The following is a 22,519-nucleotide window of genomic DNA, read 5'->3' on the forward strand; positions in this document are numbered from 1 at the left end:
GAAATCCAAGTTTTCTCACCTCTCGCCTAACTGTCATAGTACTTGCAGTGGATCCTAATGCAGTTTGGAATTCCTGTGTGATGGTCCGGATAGATGTCTGCCTATTACACATTACGACCCTCTTCAACTGTCAGCAGTCTCTGTCAGTCGACAGACGAGGTCGGTCCGTACACTTTTGTGTTGTTCGTGTCCCTTCATGTTCCCACTTCACTATAACATTGGAAACATTGGATCTATGGATGTTTAGGAGTGTAGAAATATTGCATACAGACGCATGACACAAGTGACACCGAATCACCTGACCACGTTCAAAGTCCATGAGTTATGCAGACCATGCCATTCTTCTGTCTCACAATGTCTGATGACTACTGAGGTCACTGATATGGAGTATCTAGCAGTAAGTGACAGGACAATGTACCTAATATAAAACACATTTGTTTCTGGGGGTGTCCAGATACTTCTGACCACATAGTGTAGGTGACCATGTTTAACACTATTCAATTACACTGCTATTTCTACATTAATTGTCCAAAACATTATAACCACTGCCACTACAAGACTGAATGCCACCTATGGAATTGCAGGCATATGACACAGTAACACCGTACGGAAAATACACTACTGGCCATTAAAATTGCTACACCAAGAAGAAATGCAGATGATAAACGGGTATTCATTGGACAAATATATTATACTAGAACTGACATGTGATTACATTTTCACCCAATTTGGGTGCATAGATCCTGAGTAATCAGTACCCATAACAACCACCTCTGGCCGTAATAATGGCCCTGACACGCCTGGGCATTGAGTCAAACAGAGCTTTGATGGTGTGTACAGGTACAGCTGCCCATGCAGCTTCAACATGATACCACAGTTCATCAAGAGTAGTGACTAGCATATTGTGACAAGCCAGTTGCTCGACCACCATTGATCAGACGCTTCAATTCGTGAGAGATCTGGAGAATGTGCTGGCCAGGGCAGCAGTTAAACATTTTCTGTATCCAGAAAGGCCCGTACAGGACCTGCAACATGCAGTCGTGCATTATCCTGCTGAAATGTAGGGTTTCGCAGGGATCGAATGAAGGGTAGAGCCACAGGTCGTAACACATCTGAAATGTAACGTCCACTGTTCAAAGTGCTGTCAATGCAAACAAGAGGTGACCGAGACGTGTAACCAATGGCACCCCATACCATCACACCGGGTGATGCGCCAATATGGCGATGACAAATACACACTTCCACGGATGCGACCATCATGATGCTGTAAACAGAACCTGGATTCATCCGAAAAAATGACGTTTTGCCATTTGTGCACCCAGGTTCGTTGTTGAGTACACCATCGCAGGTGCTACTTTCTGTGATGCGGCATCAAGGGTAACCGCAGCCATGATCTCCAAGCTGATAGTCCATGCTGCTGCAAACGTAGCCAAACAGTTTGTGCAGATGGTTGTTGTCTTGCAAACATCCCCATCTGTTCACTCAGGGATCGAGATGTGGCTGCATGATCTGTTACAGCCACACAGATAAGATACCTGTGATCTCGAATGTTAGTGATACGAGGCTGTTGGGATCCCATATTCTGCTAACAGTCATTGGATCTCGACCAACATGAGCAGCAGAGTTGCGATACGATAAACTACAATTGTGATAGGCTACAATCCGACCTTTATCAAAACCGGAAACGTGATGGTACGCATTTCTCCTCCTTACAAGAGGCATCACAACAACGTTTCACCAGGCAATGCTGGTTAACTGCTGTTTGTGTATGAGAAATCAGTTGGAAACTTTCCTTATGTCAGCACGTTGTAGGTGTCACCATCGGCACCAACCTTGGGTGAATGCTCTGAAAAGCTAATCATTTGCGTATCACAGCATCTTCTTCCTGTTGGTTAAATTTCGCATCTGTAGCACATCATCTTCATGATGTAGCAATTTTAATGGCCAGTAGTGTATAAGACAACCCCGAATATAACAATCCCATCCCCTGTTTTAAGAGGCTCATTGAGAAAATTTTGTTTCTAACATATTTTGACTAATGAACATTATAAACTGACGATATTATGAACAGGATAGATTGCTACTCACCATACAGTGGAGAATCTGAGTTGCAGTTAGGACAAAAAAAAAAAAAAAAAAAAAAAAAAAAAAAAAGGGGTCAAGCAAGTATGCTTTCGGCTCAAAAGGCTTTCAGTCTAGTCAGAAAAAAAATTAAATAAACATATTAAAAAGTAATAAAAAACACACAAATTTGTGTGAAGAGCATCTTGATCAAATCATCCATGCTGATCATGGATAAAGACCATATAATTGTGTGCAAAGCTGAATGTCAGCTGTAAGGCCTTGGAAACAATGTTGGAACAATTGAGAATCCAACATATGCACTTGCACTTTCAAAGTCTGTGTGATATGGGTCCCACAGATGCTTACAAAGGAACAAAAAAAGCCTTCAAATGGAAATTTGTTGGGACCTGCTAAACCAATATGAAGCTAAAGGTGACAGTTTTCTGAATAGCATCGTCACCAGAGATGAAATGAGGTGTCACCACTACGAGCTGGAATCCAAAGACAGTCCATGGAATGGCGACATGCGAAATCTCCGTCAAAAAAGAAATTCAAGATGCAGCCATTTGCAGGCAAAGTGATGTGAAAAGGCTTCTGCGATAGCCAAGGTGTGGTACTTTTGGATGTCCTAGAGAAACTGTGAATTCAGCACACTACAAGACTACACTGACTAGTCTGAAAGCCCGAATTCCCAGGATAAGGCCAGAGAAGACGAGCAACTTTCACCTGCAACATGATAACACCAGGCTCCACACCAGTTTTGCCACCATGCAACTCACTGCAAAAGTCGGCTGGACTGTCTCACCACATCCATCGTGCAGTCCTGATTAAGTGCCTTCAGACTGCCATTTCTTTGGGCCTCTGAAAGATGGACTATGTGGTGAACATTTTCAAGACTCAGATGCTGTTATCAAAGCTGTTAGGAACTGGTTAGCCTCAGCTGGTTCTGATTTTTACAAGTGCAGTATGCAGACTCTGGTTCATCATTGGCAAATTTGCATAACAAATGGTGGTGGCTATGTGGAGAAATGATGGTCTGTAGCTGAAATATTGCTCTGTTTATCTGTGCTGATGTGATTTATGTATCTGCTGTAGTTTCCATGAATAAAAATAGGAAGAATTACTTTTGGAATGACCCTCGTGCTTATTTGACAGTCTTTTTGTTGTGCCTATCTGCGACACAGTGTCTCCACTATATGGTGAGTAGCAATCCACCCTTTTTGTAATACTGTCATTATTCCAGCCTGGATTTTCCATTGTTCACAATTACTTTATATCACTAAAACAGTTTGTATCTGTCTAAAATGTTAAAAGAAGAAATAAAAAGAAATGGTTTACATTAATTTTTATCTCGAGTTCTTTCTTTGTTCACTACATAAGCTAGTCATCTGTAGTACCACTATTTTTAATCCTCGTTGTCGTCGTCGCCACCACCACCACCACCACCACCACCACCACCACTGCTAACACTAACCGAGTTAATAATTTCACCTAATGAATGAATGTGAGTAGTTCTGCTGACACAAAAATTTAGCTGTGTCCTCCAAATATACTGCAATTTCCAAGGTTGTGGTTATGATAGGACCTGAGAACGCAACTGTTTTTTCTTAATACGTAGCCAATTTTGCTTCTTTACTGACTTAAGAATGCGACGATATTTCTTCATCTCTCACTTCCAAGCATATCATCTGCCTGCTGCTCTCTCACTGGCTGCAAAGAAACAGCAGCTGACACTCTCTTTTGTTCCCATCATACCTCACAGTGAGTGCTGACAAACTTGGTGCACAAAAAATTTACATTGTTGCTGGACCTGTGTAGACTTTTACTGTCTCTGGCAGAAATACATACTAGTGGTGAGTAGTTGTCCAACTTTAAAGTCAAGTCAGTTCAATTCTGACTACAAACAGATTCATGCAAACTGCAATTTATTCTGACTGATGTTCATAAAAAGCTAAGGCAGGTGGTAACATTTGCATAACAACAGCACAAAAAATTCGTTGTACACTTACAACTCCGCTCCCCATATCCGTTTTAATTCTCAGTCAAGCTGGTGTCATTGTTCTCCATCCTACCTTTCTGAATTCTTCAAAATAAATCTGCACATGACCTTATCTGTAAAAGTTTGGTCTGTAGCAGAGACATCCCCTATATTCATCTGCTACAGAACGTACAAACGTTGACATGTTAGCAGATTAAGATGCGAATAACAAATTTGGGAAAAGCATTCCAACTTATGATCAGGTAAATATGGTATATAAGGAGAGCACAATCAACTGAGAAATCACTCTGCAAATGATACGGACTGCAAATGGGGAAATCCTTTGACATAAGTGATGTTGGCAAAGGGAAAATTGCTATGGCCTTGCACCTGGAAAGAACATTTTAGAAATGGCGAAACTGGTTAGCTGTTTGCTTGCTACTGTTGAGAGTATCTATAGAAAGTAACTCAAGCACAGTCATTCCATGAGTAGGTGATAAAGTGTTGGATGACCATGTCTCATTATAGAACATGAAGGTTGGAGGATTGCCCAATCCCTGATGTAGATAGGAGGAAATATGTGGCAGATGTTGCAACTGAATATACCGTATTTACTCTAATCTAAGCCGCACTCGAATCTAAGCTGCACCTGAAAAATGAGACTAGAAATCAAGGAAAATTTTTTTTTCCTGAATCTAAGCCGCACCTGAAATTTGATGCTCGAAATTCAAGGGGAGAGATAAGTTTTAGGCCGTAATTCCAAATCGAAACAAAGTTGGTCTATTGTAATATGAGACACAATTTAGGTCCAATGAATGGCGATACAGCTACAGTAGTTTGGTTTGAGTTGTAAGCTTAGCAGTTAAGCTTTACCAGGTAGCCATTGCTATGGGTCAGGCACTCCATCCGTATTTATACGGGTACCATTCCTTTTTAACATACTTCGTCTGGTTTGAATTGATTGCTTATTTCTCTTTGATCTGATAAGTGCAGTTTTCTCCGTTATAGGTGTTTACGTCACTCTAAGCTGAAAATGCATTACTGTACTGTGTCATGCATTGTTTGTCACATTCTGATAATGCGTGTTTATGCCCCGTCACCGCTTGCAGCATGGCTTGCTTTTGTGCGCGCTACCGCCACTTACAATTAAAAAACAAAAGAGAAGAATGGTCTCATTAGCGAAACAATGGCAAGAGACTGCTATTTGTTGTTACTTACACTGCTGCTTTCTTTGATAATGATCAACAAGAACCAAATAATAGACTGTATGATAGATGTTCTGAACGAGAGTTTAGTGAAAAGTTTTCTCTGTTTGAAAATGTTTGCAGGCGCCTCTTTAGTACATTACATTCTGCACAGAAATTAAAGTCATCTTAGATTTAAAAATCTAGTCAATTGCCGTGCTTCATTTCTGACTGTACCACTATTAGGCATAAGAATAATACGAATATAAACATGACATGATATGTATATTCTTCCGCATTTGATGTTGTCTCACACTAGTTTCGTAGTTCATTAGACAGAGAGGATTTAAAAGAGATAGCAGCAAACACGAAACAGTACATGGCAAAATGTTAATGTTAATATTAATATTTTTTTTGGTGAAGAGAATACTGCACGTGAGTCACAATTCATAAAAGTTCCTATTAGCAATCATCTCCTCTCACAGGTAGGAAAAAATTCAGAACGTAGAGTTGGCCATATTGACAAACATCCCAAAGAGTTGTGCCAGTCAAGTTTTCATAGTACATTGAAATACTGCTACATTTGAAGATGAACAATATGGAATTTGTATTTACTTTGTTGGATAATGTATGAAAATGCAGTGGTCGAAACCCAGGACGGAGAAAAAAGCTCGTCTTCCACCTTTTTTTTAAATTTATTTACTGACGCACACATTTTGGCGCCAGAATTTATCTTTGTGCCTACAAAGCATGCCTGTGTAGTGCTACATATATCTGATGAGAGAAGTTAGTTGTGGCGACACCCACCGACATTTTTCAGAACTTCCGCTTGTTTTGCACTCGATTCTAAGCCGTAGGCGGTTTTTTGGATTACAAGAACCGGAAAAAAAAGTGTGACTTAGATTCGAGTAAATACGGTAATGCTCATGCAGACACAAGTGCTTTGGAGAACACTGTTCAGCACACGTTACTGAACATGGAGCTCCACAGCAGACAACCCTGACATGTTTCCATGTTGAGTCAATGACATCATCAATTACAATTGCAGTGAACATGAGATGACTGTAATTGGAACACAAGTCAATGGAAAAGTGGTACCTAATAGAAATCTTGTTAGATCAGACTGACCGCCATCTCCGGTTACAACATTATTGAGGCTGCCTGAAACATGGATTGTACCAGAGATGCAAGCTGGTGTGGGCAGTATTACACAATGGGGGACAATAACTTGAGTTTCTATGGGATTATGGTACTAAGTGAGGGCACCATCATTGCTGTAGACTATGTGAAAATTGTCCTGGACTGTTTCCATCCCTTCATGCTTAACGTCCAACAACCAACAGCGATGGCACCCTCCAGCACAATAATTTTCCATTTCACAAGGACAGGATCAAGCTAAAGTGGTTTTAGGAGCTTATGTCGATGTCTTGGCCACTAATTCACATGATCTGTAACTGAAGGAATCATACAGAATGCTATCAGGCACTAACACCAGTTCACAATTTACAGGAATCACATGATCTATGCATAGACATCTGGTGCCACATATGTCTGGAAACATGCGAATGACTTGTCGAATCCATGCCACACAGAATCGCTGCTGTATTGTGATCCAAATGTGCATAAACATGATGTTAATCACAACTGTATTGTGATCCAAATGTAGATTGGGTTGGGTTGATTTGGGGGAAGAGACCAAACAGCAAGGTCATCGGTTTCAGCGGATCAAGGAAGAATGGGAAAGGAAGTCAGTTCTATCCTGTCAAAGGAACCATCCTGGCATTTGCCTGAAGTGATTTAGGGAAATCATGGAAAACCCAAATCAGGATGGCCGGACACGGGATTGAACCGTCATCCTCCCAAATCCAGTGTGCTAACCACTGCGCCACCTCGCTCGGTGATCCAAATGTGGACAAACATGTTGTTAAGGAGGTGGTCGTAATGTTTCGGCTCATCAAGGTAGATTACAGCACATTCATAACTTTACAAATCTTTCAACTAAAATATGGTGAAACTTTTCCTATACTACCTAAATCTAGACTACATTGTGCTCATTTTCTGGAAAAATGATACATACTATAAAACAATACCAGTTCAATATTAGGGAGAGAGGGGGGGGGGGGGGGGGGGGGGGGGGGGGAGAGAGAGAGAGAGAGAGAGAGAGAGAGAGAGAGAGAGAGAGAGAGAAGTGAAATAAGGGGAAGTGTATTTGTAGCTGACTTTTTCAGTTCACAGGCAGTTGTAACAAAAAGAAAAACTAGTGCCATTAGTAGATACTACAGAAAATGTTGCATCACACACACACGCACACAGTATTATTTCAACGAACTCAGTTACAATGTGTGTAGTAATTAGACTTCTAGAATATTTTATAGCTATTCATAGAAAACTTACCATGCCTATTTCACGTATGTGAGACAGAATTCTTCCATATGTCTGAAGCAGTGTTGGGATTAAACTTGAACATCTGTAATTATTAAGCCAGATTTGTCTTCCCTGAAATTGCATCAAAAATTTGCGAAGAAGACATAATGAAAGAATGCAGCTTCCAGCTTTTTCAGTTTCTTTAGATGATGCTACTTCTGAGGTATTAAGCCAATTTTCGATTTCCTTTGAGCCATGTTTCCCTTCTTCTGTCATTGCTTCTTTAATAACAGGCTTCTCCAAGCTTGTCATTTCAAAAGTCACAATAGAAGATATAGCATATAATGTACTTTCAGATGCAAAGTCATCTGTAAAAGAGATGTTACACTCAGGTCTAGGAAGACACAAACGAGGATTTATTAATATTATATAATATTACTAAAATCAAAATTAAAAAATAGCTACATCAATATCTGTACTATTGTGGGGAACACAAGTAGTTGCAACTGTGTTTTTTCTTGGTCCGCTTAATATTAACTCGTTATCGATACTTTGATTGTAATGAAAATACTAGTAGAATTTAATTAGCTTAGAAGTAGAAGTCAATCTCTCTCTCTCTCACACACACACACACACACCTGTACATCCACACTGTATTTACTGTTCTGAGACGGTATACGCACTTGCACTGAGTTCAAGCAGCACACAATGATAATGATGATGTAGAGCAATAGATAGGAAGAGGGCGACAGAACAGATCAAGGGGAGACTGTGAATAGGGTGTGGGTGAAGGATGAGTCAAGTTAGCATCTTCGGGTAATATAGGGTAGGAGGTTTGTGGAGATTCAGCCAAGGAGGATTACAGGACTTAAGGATGTGTTGCGAGGGTAATTCCCACCTAAACAATCCACAGAAGCTGGCATTAGGGACAAGATCTATATGAAACAGGTCACAAAGTAGTCACTGCAATCAAGCTTGTTGTGCTCTGCTACATGTTCAGCAACTGGATAGTCAACTCTGTTCTTGGCCACAGTTTGGCAGTGACCAATCATTCTGGTGGACGGTTGGATGGCAGCCATGTCCACATAAAATGCTGTGCAGAAGTTGCAGCAGAGCTGGTATATGAAATGACTGCTTTCACATCTGGCCCTGCCTCTGAGAGCACTGCCTGTGACAAGACTGTTGTAGGATGTATTGAGTGGGTGTCTCAGAGAGGTCTTGCAAAGGTTGGGACTGGGTGTGGCATAAAGATGGGTCTGGATGTTACTTGCATGGAGTGGGTTGCAGAATATCACTCTGAGAGGGATGGGAAGGATTGTGAGAAGGATATTCTATATCCAGACACAATGATGTATAGTTGAGCCTCTGGTAAAGGATACTGTTTAGTTGCACCATCCTACGGTGATATTCGATGAGGAGGGGGATGCTCCTTTGCAGTTTTTGGAGATATTAGGAGGATTAAAGAAAATAGCACAGGAAATCTCTCTGCAGATTTAGAGTTTTGGGGAATAGTGTTAGTCTGTGAAGACCTTACTGACACCATCAGCATACTCGGCAAGGGAATTTTGGTCACTGTACATGTGCCAGCCACAAATGGCTAGCCTACATTGGAGTGATTTTTTTTGGTGTGGAAGAGACCAGGTAATACATATAGCGATCAAAATTCAGGTGGGGGTGGGGCACACACCAAACTGCTTGGTCATTGGTCCCAACACGTGTATGGATGGATGGAGTCATCACAGAGGTGGAGGTGATCCAGGGTGGTGGTGCTTTTGGCTGAGGACAGGTGAAGTGAATGGAGGAGAAGGTGTTGAGGAACGAGGATTTAGTATCTTGGCAGTGGCTTCACATCATGTCACATCATGAAGATGTCATCAACAAAACTGAACCAGACAAGGGATTTGGGGTCTGGATGGCTAGGAAGGTTTACTCTAGATGCCCCATAAATGGTTTTGCATAGGAGGATGGGCAAGCAGGTGTACATGGCCATACTGCAGATCTGATTGTACATTTTCCCTCAAATGTGAAGTAGTTATATGCAAGGTCGTAATTAATTAGATGTTAAAAGAATGAAGTGGTGGGTTTGGAGTTGGAAGTGTATAGGAAGAAGTAGTACTCAATAGTCGCGAGGGCACACACGAGGGATGGTGGTGTTTGGGGAAGTAGCATCAACAATTATGATTAGAAAACCTGTGGTAATGGGGTTTGGATGGCTGAGTGTGAGCAAAGTGATTCTTATCTTTAATATGGGAGGATAACTACAATGGGGCATTTAAGACTGATGGATTTATGGATTTTGGGAGGTGTGCAAGGGGTCACAGAGGTAAGCAGAGAGATGGATTTGGCGTGGATACTTTGGGGGATCTGAGTAGAGACTGAGGGTCATACCAGACTCTTAAGGTGAAATCACTACGGCAGAAGCCTTTATCTGCTGGAGGTTGATTAAATAAGGATTTGTCTTGAGAATGTGGAGCGCTGTTTTCTCTTCCATTCGGAGGTTTGTGCTCTTGGGCAGAGATCCAGGGAGGAAGAGTGAAGCTAACTTTGAGGTAAGGAGTTCCTGGAATGTAACCAGGAAGTAATTAGTTGGGAGAGGAGGTGTGTCACATTCGGATGGTGGTATGGACTAGGAGAGGCAAGGTACTATATTGGGACTAGGCTGGCTTCTATTGGAGGTACTGTTAGCAAAAAGGGTATCCATTGTAGGGATTGGGAGAATGAGTAGGCTTTGACAACTGCAGCATATCTGAACATGGGTGTGGGACTGAAGGTCTTTGGATAGGACCGAAACAATCCTACAGCTTCTCGCATTCATATCCAGTGCACTTACAGTTTCTCCCTCTCATGGGTACGGAACTCAATGAAATGATCTGACAAGACAACGCCACCGCTTGGCTCCTCACCCAAGATGATTTTATCACAGATCCTTAACCTTCTGTTGTGTCCTTCTGTATATTATTCTTGTCAGCAGCTTGGATGCTTGTTCTTACACTTATCTACCCTTGTTATCTTTGGACTGTGTGGATGATGTTTTTCCAAAAGTATGATCATATGTGTCTAGACTCAGATAACACACACCAACTTGAGTAGTTGGCTCCTACTTTGGCCTATTATCTATCCCTTCTGCCTCATTTGATCACAAGTCTGTCAAAGGTCTATGAAGCTCTGACTAATACTGGATGCTTATGTCTTCCATATTGACTCCATTTCTTCCTCAATCACGTCCTCAGCCAAGTCCTTACCCTCATAGAGGTATTCAATGTAATCCTTCCATCTATCTCCTTTGTACTCCACACTTAACAGTGGAAATTCCACTACAAACTTAATATTGATGTCCTTGGTTTTACTTTCGCCCAAGGCTGTTTTGAGTTTTCTACTTGCTCAATCAGTCCTTTCAATGACCATATTTATATTTCTATTTTCAATTTATTCACATCTTCCCTGCTCTTCCTGATTATTTCACTTCTAAATGACTTATGTTTGTCTATTTCTCTGTCCCTGGGCATTTTTGTACTACCAACTTTTGAGGATCAGTAGAAGTATTTTTTCCATTACCCAAGGCTTCTTCACAGTTACCTTCCTTGTATCTTTGTTTATCAGTCCAATATCTGTGAGTGCCCTTTTTAGAAGTATTGATTATTCTTAAACTGAAATGCTTAATCGTCAAACTACCTATAGCCTTAAAATCTTCAAACACATGCCATTAGTCCTTGGTACTTGAGTATCATACTGATCCTTCTGGATGATTTTAACTTCATACAACTCTCCATCATTACAAAATTGTGATTTGAGTGTATATCTACTTCTGAGTGTGCTTTACAATCCAGTATGTGATTTCATCTTCTTGTACCTACAAGTCTTTTACGAGAATACATCTTCTTCTCCTGAAATTTGAATCACGTATTTACTGCTACAAGCAGAAGTTTACTGCAGAACTCAATTAGTCTTCCTCCTCTCTCGTTCTTGCCATGAAGCCAATACTCTCTCATAACTTCTCCTTCCATTCCTTCCCCTAATACTGTGTTCCAATATCCATCATTATTAGATTATCCCAGATGCAGGTCACACAGTTTCCAAGAAGTATAGGTCAGTGTTTTGTCAGCACACATCTGGCCTCCAATAGCATACCAGAAATGCCCCATCAGGTTCAGATCAGATCAGATGAATTTGGTGGGGAAGTCATCAACATAATTTCGTTATCATGTTCATCAAATAACTGTAGTATGGTTTTGGCCTGGTAACACAGAATGTTATACACTGGAAAATACTGTACATGGAACGGAAGACATCCAGCATGAAGGGATGCAGGTAGTCCCTAATAATGTTCACATAGTTCACAGCTGTCATGGTGCTTCAGATTACTACCACAGGTCCCCTGGAAGCCCATGTGAATGTCCCCCACAGTGTAACACTGGCCATCAGCCTGAGTCTTCATGGAGTGGCCCGTTTTGAGCAGCCGTTTACTTTGAAAATGGCCTGTCTGGACACGAACATCAACTTGGTTTCACAAGGGACACCACTCACACAGAGTAGCAAGAATATGGTGTCGCCAAGTGGTATCGTAGGCTTTCGTCAGGACAAAAAAGATGGTAATGAGGTGTTGATGCTGAGAAAAAGTCATTCGTATGGCAGATTCCAGATAGACCAAGTTGCCAGTGAAGGAGAGACCTTCCCGAAAGCTGCCCTGGGACGGAACCAGAAGGCCCCAAGACTCGATGAGGCAACACAACCACTGGCTCACCATACATTGCACAGAACACTGGTGGGGCTGACAGGATGATAACTATCCACATCTAGCGGGTTATCACCAGGCTTTAGCACTAAAATGATTATACTTTCCCGTCATTGGGATGGGACTTCATCATTTGCTCCAGATGTGCTTGTAGATGGCAAGGAGGTGGTGCTGATAATCCGCTGCTGGATGTTTAATAATTTGGGAATGGATGCGGTCAGGACCAGGGGTTGCATCAGGACAATCCGCAAGGGTACTGAGGAATTACCACTCACTGAAGATAGAATTATCTGGCACAGGGTGGCATGGAGCAAAAGACAGATGTTATCATTCCACCCACTGTTTTAGGAGACATAAGATGGGGCAGTAATTCTCAGAAGCAGAGGTGCAAGTATTATGCTCGGCAAGACACTCAGCAATTGGTCTGGACCGGCATATACAGCTCCACGTGTGGAAATTTCAGGTATACCTATAGAAGTCTGGCATGCATAAAGGCATCTGAACTTGATCCAAATCTGGGAAGGAGAGGTTCGTGTGGCAATGGTGGAGATGTATCTTTCCCAACACTCCTGCTTCTGTCATTTGATGAGCTGACAGAACCGGACGCACAGCCATTTGAGGGCAATGAGATGTTCCAGCAACAGATGACGCTTATGAAGTTGAAGGGCTCACCTACAATCTCTAATGGAAACAGCAATTTCAGACGACCACCAAGCTATCGACTTTGGCCGGAGGCAACCTGAGAAACAAGGAATGGAAAATTCAGCTGCGGCAACAATGGCAGTAGTGATGATGTAGATCACCACATCGATGTTGCTGTGCAATGCAGATTCAACAGTGATAATAGGGGTGAAAGCGTCCCAGTCAGCCTTGGTAAGAGACCACCTGGACAAGCGTCCAGATGAGTGATGCTGGGGTAGGGAAAGGTAGAGTGGAAAGTGGTCACTACCACACAAGTCATTGTGAGCTCTGCTGTGGATAGACGGGAGGAGGACAAGACTGCAAACCAAGAGATCAATGGCTGAGTATGTGCCATGTGCCATACTGAAATGAGTCGAGGCATCTGTATTGAGTAAGGATATCCTCGATATTTTTACCATGGCCAGTAATTTCAGATCCACTAAAAAGGCTTATGGACGTTAAAATCGTCCAGAAATAGAAAAGGTGTGGGGGTGGTGGGTGGTTGGGAGATTAGTGCAGCTAATACATGGTGTGGCACTTCACCATCTGGAGGAAGGTACATGTTACAGATGGTAATTTCCTACATTGTCCTCACCCTGACAGCCATTGCTTATAAATGTCTTTGAAGAGGGCACACGTTTAGTACAGACAGAGGTACGAACTTAGATAGAAACTCCACCTGACAGTCTGTCACAGCCAGTATGGTTTTTGTAGTACCCCTGATAGCCATCAAGGGCGGGAGTCCACATTGCGGAAACCAGATTTTCAGAAGGGCCATACAAAAAGCAGGTGTGACACTTAAAGAGTTCTAACTCATCCAGGTGGGAAACAAAACCAATGCAAATCCACTGGAGTATGACACTTTCTGTCACCTGGGAAGACATGAAGGTACCAAGGAGGCAGATTACTCCTTAGGGTCACCTGCCACCAGCAGATGAGTGCTCACACCCAGCACCATTGTGTCTGAGGTGTCTGTGATATCTAGAAACTCAGGGATGTCAGAATCTGCATCTCGTCCTCGGATGCAGAACTATTAGAGAGTGGCGGTGCAAAGGCCAACCAAGTCTCCAGATTCCTATCAGACTACTACTTTGTTTGTTTGCCCTCTCACTACACTTCAGATAATTTTGGGAGATGTGTAGGACAGGCCCTAAAAGGGGACCATCAAGTGATTAGGTTGAAATGTGGGAGACACTCTTTAGTTGCCTCTTACGAGATGCAGGAATATCTTAGGCCTATTCTAACTCCGAACCAACAACGGGAATGAATAAGAGAGACAAAACAGCAGATCCTAATGTCTCTTCTAGATGTACAGGCCATGCTGGTTCTCGTAAGTTAAACATCTCCACAGATCACTTTATGGGGAACAGATATAGACTGGTAGCTCTTGAATTCACACTGAAGACAGCATGGTAAGTCAATGTCTGCTACCTTGTTAACTAAATGTATTCTGGATGATATGAATATTGACAGACTGACAAGACAAGTTATGATAATGACGGGGAACATGATGGCATTACATGGGAGCAGCATTGCATACGGACCAAACTCTTAGATTTGGAAGTACTAAAGTTTGGTTAGGAGCGCTATGACCCTAACCCTGCTAAGTCATGTCTTGCCAAACTCTACAGGGCCTAATTTCATCAAAGCTCAAAATTGCAGTGTTGTTATCAGAACTGAGTAAAGTGGAATGCTTGAACCAGAGACTTTGAATATTCTGTAACAAACTAGGATTTGACTTCCTACATTTACACCATAGTATTGGGAACTGTATGGTCACCATAAATGGGACCCAGATGCACTTCATGGCAGGAGCTACTGCCCAGGTAGATGACTGTGTGTGGGGCATACACAAGGGACTTTTACACTGTGTGACTCTCCTCCCTACCCATATAGTGATAATAATAACAGACCTCAAAGTAGTGGTATGAGATATCAAAGAAATGGCCCTCATCGAGACTGCTAAAATCCTAGAAACCCAATTCCAAAACATTTGTAATAATTTCCAAGAGTTGGAAGCATTCCTAAGAAGAAGTGGAGCTCACATAATATTAGTTACAAAAAGCTGGCTACAAAACCAAAATTGACAGCAGTGAGATTTGTTCAGCTAAAACTGTGTATCAAAATCCTATGCCAATAGGAAATAGTGGCAACATATTTGTCACAGTATGGAAGAAACTCAAAGTTACTGAGATAGAAATTGAAGCTGCGTATGACGATGTTTTAGCAATACTCAGTGTCAAGGGTTTCTACTAAAGATCACCAGTCTCAGCCAACAATCAGTTGGGATAGTTGCAGTTTTGTAAGTTGTGAACGTGGCACAACAGCCTCAAAAATAATATTAAATGCTTTATCCGAAAACTACCTATGAAGAGAGAGTCTGAATGTTCCCTCATGACAGAAGTATATTAGATCTCTTAGCAACAAACAAACCTGTCCTCTTTGAGGATGTCCACATTTATACTGGGATCAGTGGTATATGAACAATGATTCTCAAACTACAAATAGCAACTAAAAGAAACAGAAAGATTTACAGGCACAATACACAAGAGAAAGAGGCAGTACTGTCATAATGTAAGGAAAACTTTGAAACTTGTATTTGTGGACATGGGCATGTAGAGAAACTGTAGCTCTAGTTTACAAGAATAGCTGACCGAGAACCAGATAGGTATGAATCTATTAGGACAATTCACGATGGACTGAACCATCTAAGAAACATCTAAAGACAGTAACTGACTACCATTGGAAAATGGTCCATTCTTGAGGCATTCTTCATATGTAATCTTTCATACATTGTGGTGCATTCAGAGTGTGCCAGCTTCTTTCATTTGTAGATTTAGTGACTGCTTTTGATAATGTAGACTAGAACACACACTTTGAAATTTTTTAGGTCACAGGAATAAAATAGAGGAAGAGAAAAGTTGAGTGGAACTTGTACAGTAACCAAACTACAACTATAAGAGCTGAGGGACATGCAGTAGTCAAAATAGGGTGAGACAAGGTTTTAGCCTGTCTCTCATATTATTCAATATTTTTTAGAAGCAGGCAGTAAAGGAAACCAGAAAGACATTTGGAAAGATGATTATAGTACAGGGAGAAGAAACAAAAATTTTGAGGATTGCAAATGACAGTCAGATATGGCAAAAACTTTAAAGAGAAGTTGAATGTACTGGTTAATGTCTTGGAAAAGTTATTGCAAGATCAACAGCAACAAAAGTAAGACAGGGGCAATGGAATATAGTCAAATTAAATCAGCCGATGCTGAGCAAAATAGATTGGGAAATGAGGCAGTGAATGCTGTATACGAGTTTTGCTATTTGGGAAGCAAAATAACTTATGACGGCAATAGTAAAGTTGATGTAGTGTTGTACAGTATATGCATTGACAGAATAGAAGCTTTAGGAATGTGGTGCTACACAAGATCGCTGAAGATTAGGTACACTGAGCAGATAACTAACGAGAAGGTACTGAATTAAGCTGCAGGGGGGGGGGGGGGGGGAAGGGGGGAGGGGGGGGGGGGGTGGCACAAAAATCTGTAGAGGGAGACAAAGGCTCAACTACAACAAGCAGTTTCAGGTGGACATGGACTGCAGTACTTATATGGAGATAAAGAGGTATACACGTGATAGACTAGATGGAAAGCTACATCAAACCAGTCCTCAGTCTGAAAACCACCACCACCACCACCACCACCACCACCACCACCACCACCACCACCACTGCCGCTGCCGCCACAAACAACAACAACAACAACAACAGCTCCACATGATGTTAATAAGGGTTAATGAGATACTGAGTCATACTCTTTGGAAACCAAGAAATATTGCAGCTACCTGAATGCCTTGATCCACTGCTTTCAGTTTGTCATGTGAAATAAGCATGAGTCACATTTTGCATGACCGATGTTTTCAGAATCCATGCTTGTGGACGTGGAACACGTCATTTTGTTTGGCATTCTTCATTACCTTTGAGCTCAGAACATGACCCACTATTCTAACACAATGTAAATCGACAGATAAAAAAATTATTCGCCAAGCAGCGACATGGGAACAAACACACACACACAAACACACACACACACACACACACACACACGTACACACACAGACACAAGGGTTTAACATTTACAAGTTTCTGGGCCAGTGGCTCCTTGTTCTCACAGAAGAGCTGAACGGGAAGCAAGAGGAGTGAAGGAAAATGATTGGAGATGTTTAGGGAAAGGGGTATAATTCAGAAAAGTTGTGCAAAACCCGGTCTGGGGAGATTTACTGGAAGGGGGCTGCACTGGATGAGATTTGAAAACCTGAGAGCTTAAAGGTGGAAGACAGGGTAATATGCAAGACAGACAGTACTACTAAACCATTGTTCACGAGTTAATAAAAGTGAAAAGCTAAGTGCATTGTATGTAAGACCAGCTACACACTTCCGTCCACATCAAACCTACTAAAATACTTACACTTTGACAGTTGCTATCCATTCCATGTCAAACATTCCCTCCCATACAGCCTTGGCATTTGAGGCAAACATATTTGCTCGGATGCAGACCCTTTACAGCAATACACCACCAGTCTCACTTCAGCCTCCACTGGACGTAATTACCTCAACAGCCTAGTTGAAAAGCAGATTTCCCAGGTCATCACATCCAATCTGGGTACTACTGATACCTCCAAAAAACAACTTCAGAGCACACCACTTGTCACCCAGTGTTATCCTGTTCTTAAATTATTAATCAGCTACTTCGACAAGAACACAACTTCCTAAAACCAACCCCTGAAATGAGATCCATTTTGTCTGCTATTTTACCCACCACACCTAGAATAGCTTTTTCTCACACTCTCAATTGCTGCATTATCCTTGTCAGACCATACATTCCTTCGGCACCCATCTCCCTACCCTATTCCTCCTACCCTGGGAACATTCCCTGCAAGACTTGCTCTACACATCCTCTTACCACCACCTATTCCAGTCCTGTAACTGGTAAAACATACACTATCAAAGGGAAAGTCAGCTGTGAAACGACACGTTATATACCAGCTGTTATGTAAACCCTGTTTGGCCTTTTACCTCAGCATGACTACCACCCAGTTATAAGTCAGGATGAATGGGCATAGGCAGAAGGTGTATACAGACAACACACAACATCCTGTTGCAGAGCATGTTGTACAATGTTACAGTCATGACTTCGGTGCCTGTTTCACCACATATTCCATCTGAATTTTCCCCCAAGGCAACAGTTTCTCAGAACTCCCAAAGTGGAAACTAGCACTACAACATGTCTTTGGTTGTTGCCACTCACCTGGCCTTAATTTATATTCCTTTCTTCACTCCATCTTTCATTTTCGGATCTGTCTATTTTTCGACATCCCCTCACCCGTCTCTGTTACATAGAATGTTATTACCTCATGCACAAATTTTCAGTAGTAATACCTGTCTTGCATATTATCCTGTCTTCCACCTTTAAGCTCTCAGGTTTTCATATCCGTAAGGGTACAGTCCCCAAGAGTCAGTCTTTCCTTCTGTTCCCGTCCGGTAAGTCTTCCCTAACCCGGGGTTCTGGGTTACTTTTCTGAACCAAGCCCCTTTCCCAAACCTCTCCAGACTTTTTTCTTCACCCATCATCCTTCCCATTCAACTCTTCTGCCAGAAGATGATGTAACTTACCAAACGAAAGTGTTGATATGTTGATAGACACACAAACAAACACAAACACACACACACAAAATTCAAGCTTTCGCAACCCACGGTTGCTTCATCAGGAAAGAAGGAAGGAGAGGGAAAGACGAAAGGATGTGGGTTTTAAGGGAGAGGGTAAGGAGTCATTCCAATCCTGGGAGTGGAAAGACTTACCTTAGGGGGAAAAAACGACACGTATAAACTCACGCACACACACACACATATCCATCTGCACATATACAGACACAAGCAGACAGTTAAACTGTGACAGCACTAATAGATTTTCCTTTGTAAAGGGTAATTTAAAAAATAATATTGTACTTTTGTGACATAACTGAATTCTTACATAATATATTCTGAAATGGGAATTGTTAAAACATATTTCAAATGTTAGTCCTCTAAATGGTGGCAAATCAGGCAAAAATGATACTGATACAAGATATTTGACTATAAATTCATGTAGTCTAGTTTCTGTAGCTTTTATTCATTATATTTGGATTTAATTAATTGTTTATTGAAAATCTTAGCATTTGAAAGAAAATTCTAACTTCATATATCAGCCACAGGCCATATAAATTGTATTACTACCTATTTTGACCTATTATTTGAAGCAGAAATATTTAATACTGAGAACAAAAGTATAAAATTACAAGTGGTCACTGTGTGTCCTTTTGGGAATATGTCTAATCTGTGTAAGTTAGCACTTGAGTTTGGTATGATTCATCTGCCACAATAAGTAATCAATATTAAAATGATTTTTCCTAAAATTTCAGAATAACATAGTTACTCAGTATCCATTAAATAAAATAATTTTACTTGCCTTCTTGGAGTTGCTTACTACACCTTCCATACAACTGGATGCACAATGTCAATATAAGTTCTCGTACATTTTGTGTCATGACTGAATATGAAACAACTAGGTACTGAAGCAGATTCATTAACTGCACTTTTGTAAGTTCTTTATTGCAGTGGCATGTGCTGAAAATTGAAAAGTTTTTTTGTTAACTAGAACACTACTCATAATTAAGAACACATTTGCTTCTTTTTCTAAGATACGCACGGAGAATTACATGTAAGTGGCATAATCACCTAAACTATGAAAGCAAAAATATATACAGCTGTTTGAAAAGGTAAGTAACTAGATGAAAAAATTGCTTTTACAAAGAGACAACTTTTCGTTCATAATAGATTTAACTAGCGTATATGGCAAGTAATCTTCAGATGTACTACCAGTTACACAAATGTCATAAATCAAGAAATTGAAAGCACTTTCTGTAAGACATGCCACAAAGATAAAACACAGAATCATACGAGTAGGGGGAAAAAGGAACAACAACTGGTATCAATATAATAAACTTTTTGTTCACTATGTAAGTGCTTAAGTACACTTATAATGATTTCTGTCCCAATTCTTTTATACACCACACCACCTCAATTTTCTAATTCAGACAAATTGAACATTTTTATGAGTTATACACAGCACTTTCTTCTTGTCTGAGTGTTACTTAATCTTCAAAGAATTATATCAATTAACTTTAACAGCTTTGAACAAACAGGCGCATGTGACATCGACTAGTAATTAATGTCATGTAAAAAAACCTCATGTGTCTACTAATTTCACTCACTCTCTTTACTAATCACTTTTTTTTGTGTCTACACTAACAGATTTCTGTCATAATTATCTCATGTGCATTTGTATGGAATATGTAATTAGAGCTACATTCCTTCATTGGTGTGGCTCAACTACATAATTTAAAAATTGGACTTTCTTTTTATGTAGTTGTCTTTACCCATATTATTGTTTGCATCCTATCACATCTAAGATTTATCTTTAGCTAATGAGTATACACACAGTAAAACATATGATCAATGTTTTAAGCTCAAATTTGGTGATGTTTCAGTTAGTCACATAATTTAAAACAAGAGATCAAGAAAGAAATAAGCAGATGTTTCAGTCAGTCACACTATTTTGAAACCAGAAGAAAAGAAAGAAAGAAAGAAGGAAGGAAAGAAAGAAGGAAGGAAAGAAAGAAGTAAGTAGTTTATAACTGACCACCTAAGTGCAGATACAAAGCTCATAGATATAAAATAGTTTCCTCACCAATGCCACTCATTAACTACAAGCAGATATGCTTCCGCCAAAATAGTAAACAGCCGTGCATCATCATTTCCCACTTCCAGTTGTAAAACACTCATTAAATCATGTGACAATAACTCCTTCTGATATGCAGACATTGATATTTCTGCATGTTTTAGAACCATGGCAAGAAATTGCTTCCATGATGTGAGGAGCTTTATCTTTTCATCCATATCCAAACTAACTCCTGTTTGCTTCTTTTTATAAATATTGTTTTCAATAGCCTTTCTACGAGTCTGTGGCACTAATTTACTTTTACTACTTTGTGAGTTGTCAGTGTTATCTGTCATTGCTCTTTTCCCACTTCTTTCTGCTTCAGGATTGATTCCACTAGTTGATATGGTGTCCTCAGGCTTTCTTTTGCCAGGAGAAACTGTTTTGTTGACTGCTGAAGAGCCTGGTTGCGCATCACTTGCACTTCGTAATCCATGTTCTTCACACTCTTCGATATTGCCAACATTATGGTGTTTCTCAGCAGCTATTCCAAATATTGCTTTATTCAAACCAATGTTCCATTTTGGTTCTAGGCTCTCCACAAGCAAAGATGATATATACTGAAAATAAATTAAACAAATTATTGTGCTGTTATTACAAAAATAATGCATACAAAAAATAATGGAGGTGTAATTTCATTAGTAAGGAAGTAGTTTATAAAGGGCAAAGGACTGTGACAGCCTCCCTCTATTTATTTCTTTTGAAACCTGAAGGTGTGGGACCTGCTTTGCAAAATTTGTTATTTCACAGAAACTTATTTGGAAAACTGTCCACTTATCTGATTCTTCTGAGATTTAACTTCTTAATTCTTGTGAGCCCTTGGTGGAAAACTATGCACTCCTAAATGTGCTAGTTGCACCTGAGAGTCAATCAGGGTGAACTTTCATTAAGTGACAGAATGCTTATTCTAGACTGAAGTTACATGAATTCTGTAAACACACATTAGGACCCCTGCATAAACAAGTTGTTAACAAATTCAAATTTTCTTATGACAAACTAAGTGGAATTAATTAGTACTAAAAAGTCAGTGATTTTAATTTTACAGGTAACTATATTCAAATATGAGTGATCTAAATAATTTATAGAAAATCTTCTTTAAGTGCAGTGTTTGATAGTAAACGTTTCAATCAAAGAGTACACAAGTGTACATAATTCTCAAGTGAACCAAGCTAGCCCACCATCATACTTATGTCGAACCTTTGAAAAATAGAACACATCGTATTAGTGGGGGCTTTTATAGACTGTAAACAGTTTTATGAAACTGATATTTTACGATACATAAACATCTGTATGAGGACAGATCTCTGCTGATTGTACTGGGAGAGACCTGTAGAGACGAATGTGGGATCTTTATTGTGCATATAAATAGCTGAATGAGAAGGTTATCAGCACACTTGCTAAAATAATCCAAGAGAAATGTGACTCAATGTGTAAAACTTAAAAAATACAAAAATTGGGTTGATTGGCACAATCACAGAATCACGCAAGATGTAAATTTGAAGAGTGACCAAAAAATCTGGACAGAGTACAAAGAGAATGTTAAAACAACAACTGATGACAATGTGGATCACTGCTTGCAGAAAACCTTGATGAGCCAATAACCTTGACAACACATTCGACACTCTTCTTAATAATTTAGGAAACTGACTGGGGAGTTTGCAAAATCTTAGGACTGAAAGCACATTTGTCTTGGCATCTATTAAAATGGAGGG

At 40.4% G+C, this 22,519-nt stretch overlaps 1 protein-coding gene across 1 annotated transcript in view; it reads right to left on the reverse strand.

Annotated features, from left to right (window-relative positions):
• Positions 1-22,519, reverse strand: part of LOC126354410 (nucleoporin Nup188) — a 240,912-nt gene that overhangs the window by 46,596 nt on the left and 171,797 nt on the right. Inside the window, exons 17-19 of the mRNA XM_050004028.1 lie at positions 20,778-21,367; positions 19,497-19,654; positions 7,621-7,958 (exon numbers count right to left, since the gene is read on the reverse strand). Of these exons, the coding sequence (XP_049859985.1) occupies positions 7,621-7,958; positions 19,497-19,654; positions 20,778-21,367 (1,086 nt within the window). The remainder of the gene's footprint in view (positions 1-7,620; positions 7,959-19,496; positions 19,655-20,777; positions 21,368-22,519) is intronic.

Source organism: Schistocerca gregaria, chromosome 3, assembly GCF_023897955.1.
Source record: "Schistocerca gregaria isolate iqSchGreg1 chromosome 3, iqSchGreg1.2, whole genome shotgun sequence".
In the NCBI taxonomy this organism is placed as follows: domain Eukaryota; kingdom Metazoa; phylum Arthropoda; class Insecta; order Orthoptera; family Acrididae; genus Schistocerca; species Schistocerca gregaria.